The sequence below is a fragment of the Lipotes vexillifer genome, unplaced genomic scaffold (assembly GCF_000442215.2).
Source record: "Lipotes vexillifer unplaced genomic scaffold, Lipotes_vexillifer_v1.1 scaffold39, whole genome shotgun sequence".
Classification (NCBI taxonomy): domain Eukaryota; kingdom Metazoa; phylum Chordata; class Mammalia; order Artiodactyla; family Lipotidae; genus Lipotes; species Lipotes vexillifer.
In genome coordinates, this window is record NW_006787038.1 from 243,005 (window position 1) to 245,199 (window position 2,195).

At 41.7% G+C, this 2,195-nt stretch overlaps 1 protein-coding gene across 2 annotated transcripts in view; it reads left to right on the plus strand.

Moving 5' to 3' along the window:
* Positions 1-2,195, plus strand: part of RBM25 (RNA binding motif protein 25) — a 51,729-nt gene that overhangs the window by 33,878 nt on the left and 15,656 nt on the right. For both annotated transcript variants that reach the window (XM_007459699.1, XM_007459698.1), the window contains exons 10-11: positions 1-169; positions 2,154-2,195. The exon at positions 1-169 is cut by the window's left edge and continues 136 nt beyond it; the exon at positions 2,154-2,195 is cut by the window's right edge and continues 181 nt beyond it. In XM_007459699.1, the coding sequence (XP_007459761.1) occupies positions 1-169; positions 2,154-2,195 (211 nt within the window). The remainder of the gene's footprint in view (positions 170-2,153) is intronic.

The window sequence follows — 2,195 nt, forward strand, 5'->3', positions numbered from 1 at the left end:
GGGAAAGAGAACGTGAACGAGAAAAGGAGAAGGAACGGGAGCGGGAACGAGAACGGGATAGGGATCGTGACCGGACAAAAGAGAGAGATCGAGATCGGGATCGAGAGAGAGATCGGGACCGTGATCGAGAAAGGAGTTCAGATCGGAATAAGGATCGCAGTCGATCAAGGTAAGGCTTTATGGAAGTTACTGTGTGCTTGATAGCTTTAATAGAACTGCAGGTTAGTACCCTCTTGGGCCATTTGCATGGATGTAGTGATAGAACTTCCTGAGACACGAAGCATACCTGGCTTGCTGTCTCACACACATGTAAAATATTGGTTAAGGGCTTCCCTGGTGGTGCAGTGTATAAGAATCTGCCTCCCAGTGCAGGGGACACAGGTTCAATCCCTGGTCCGGGAAGATCCCACATGCCGCGGAGCAACTAAGCCCGTGCACCACAACTACTGAGCCTGCACTCTAGAGCCCGTGAGCCACAACTACTGAAGCCCGCATGCCTAGAGCCCATGCTCCACAATAAGAGAAGCCACTGCAATGAGAAGCCTGCGCACCGCAATGAAGAGTAGCCCCCACTCACCGCAACTAGAGAAAGCCTGCACACAGCAACGAAGACCCAACACAGCCAAAAGTAAATAAACTAAAAAAAAATATATATATATTGGTTAAATTAACAAATTTCAACTTCAGTGTTAGTTTCGGTCTGAAGCCAGTTTTTATACAGATCCAGCACACACCAGCCGTCCACCCAGTGTTTTGGATAGACATGATTCCTTGTTCTCTCACTTGGTCAGTGGGCATTTTCTCTAGTCACTGTTTGATTGAGGTCCCCTCTAGTGGGAAATCGGCTCTAGTACCACTGCTTTTAGCTCCTGGTATCTGTTTGGTCCTATAGCCCACTGGATGGCCACAACTTAACCTCCCAGGCTCTTAAGTTTACTGTTTCTTTATGGCTTCTAGTAATTAATTTCACTTTGGTTTGGTTTGGTTTTATGTAAATTTTTTTCATAATTATACTGAATTCATATGACATATCTCAAATTCTTTAGGAATGAGGTAGAGCAAAAGTGAACAAAGGGAGTGGAGAAGGGCGTGAGTAGAAGGAAGCCAGTAGACGGAGGGAAGAGAGGAAATCCCACCTTTTTTTTTTCCCAAACTAGTTTTCAGATATACATTACTGGGTTGAGATATTATTCTACCTGATTATAGCTGAAGGGAGGTCCACCGGTTGCTGGAACTGGAATTCAGGACTCTTATTAATCTTCAGTGGGCATTAAAATCCTTCCCTTCCTTCCTCCACTGGAATAACCATTATTCTCTTGAATAACCACTATTGAGAATTTGACATGTATTTAAATGAGTGGTTTTATACTTTTACTACAGTGTACTGTTTCATATCATATATATACATAAATTTGTATTATATCCATGGTATCACAAATCTGCAGTTTGGTTTTATCACTCTGAATTAAATACTTGAGAACTTTTTATTGCTGATAGATGTACAGTTGACCCTTGAACAATGCCGGGGTTAGAGGTGCCGACCCTCTGTGCAGTATAGTTGTATAGTATATAGTTCGAGTATAACTTATAGTTGGCCCTCTGTATACATGGTTTTCCATATCTGCGGTTCTTCGTCCATGGATTCAACCAATTGTGGATTCGACCTACCTCGGATTGTGTAGTGCTGTAGTATTTACTATTGAGAAAACTGTGTATAAGTGGACCTGCACAATTCAAACTCATGTTGTTCAAGAGTCAACTGTAGTTCTAGTTTACCCATGCAACATGCCAGGATCCTCTTTGCTTCTCACCTTTGCCAATATCTGTATTCCTTGATCACTAGTGAAGTAGACTATCCTGTAGCATGTTCGTTGGCCCTTAGTATTTCTCATATCCAGGTTTTTTTGTTTGTTTTCTGAGATGCTGATAAGCATTAACATTGAGTTTAGAAAGCAGTTCAGAATTTGGGGCCAGGATTATATTCTACGTCTTTCTGACTTGTAAAGAGGAGTTTACAATTCTGCAGGAACCAAATGCTAAATTCTGGCTAGTGAGTTTATATATGATTTCATAATATATGTTGTCCTACTTTCTCTTGGGTTTAAACGAAAACACAAAGACTGACCGATTTTTTAAATCTTTTGTTTATGTAGAGAAAAGAGCAGAGATCGTGAAAGGGAACGGGAGAGGGAAAG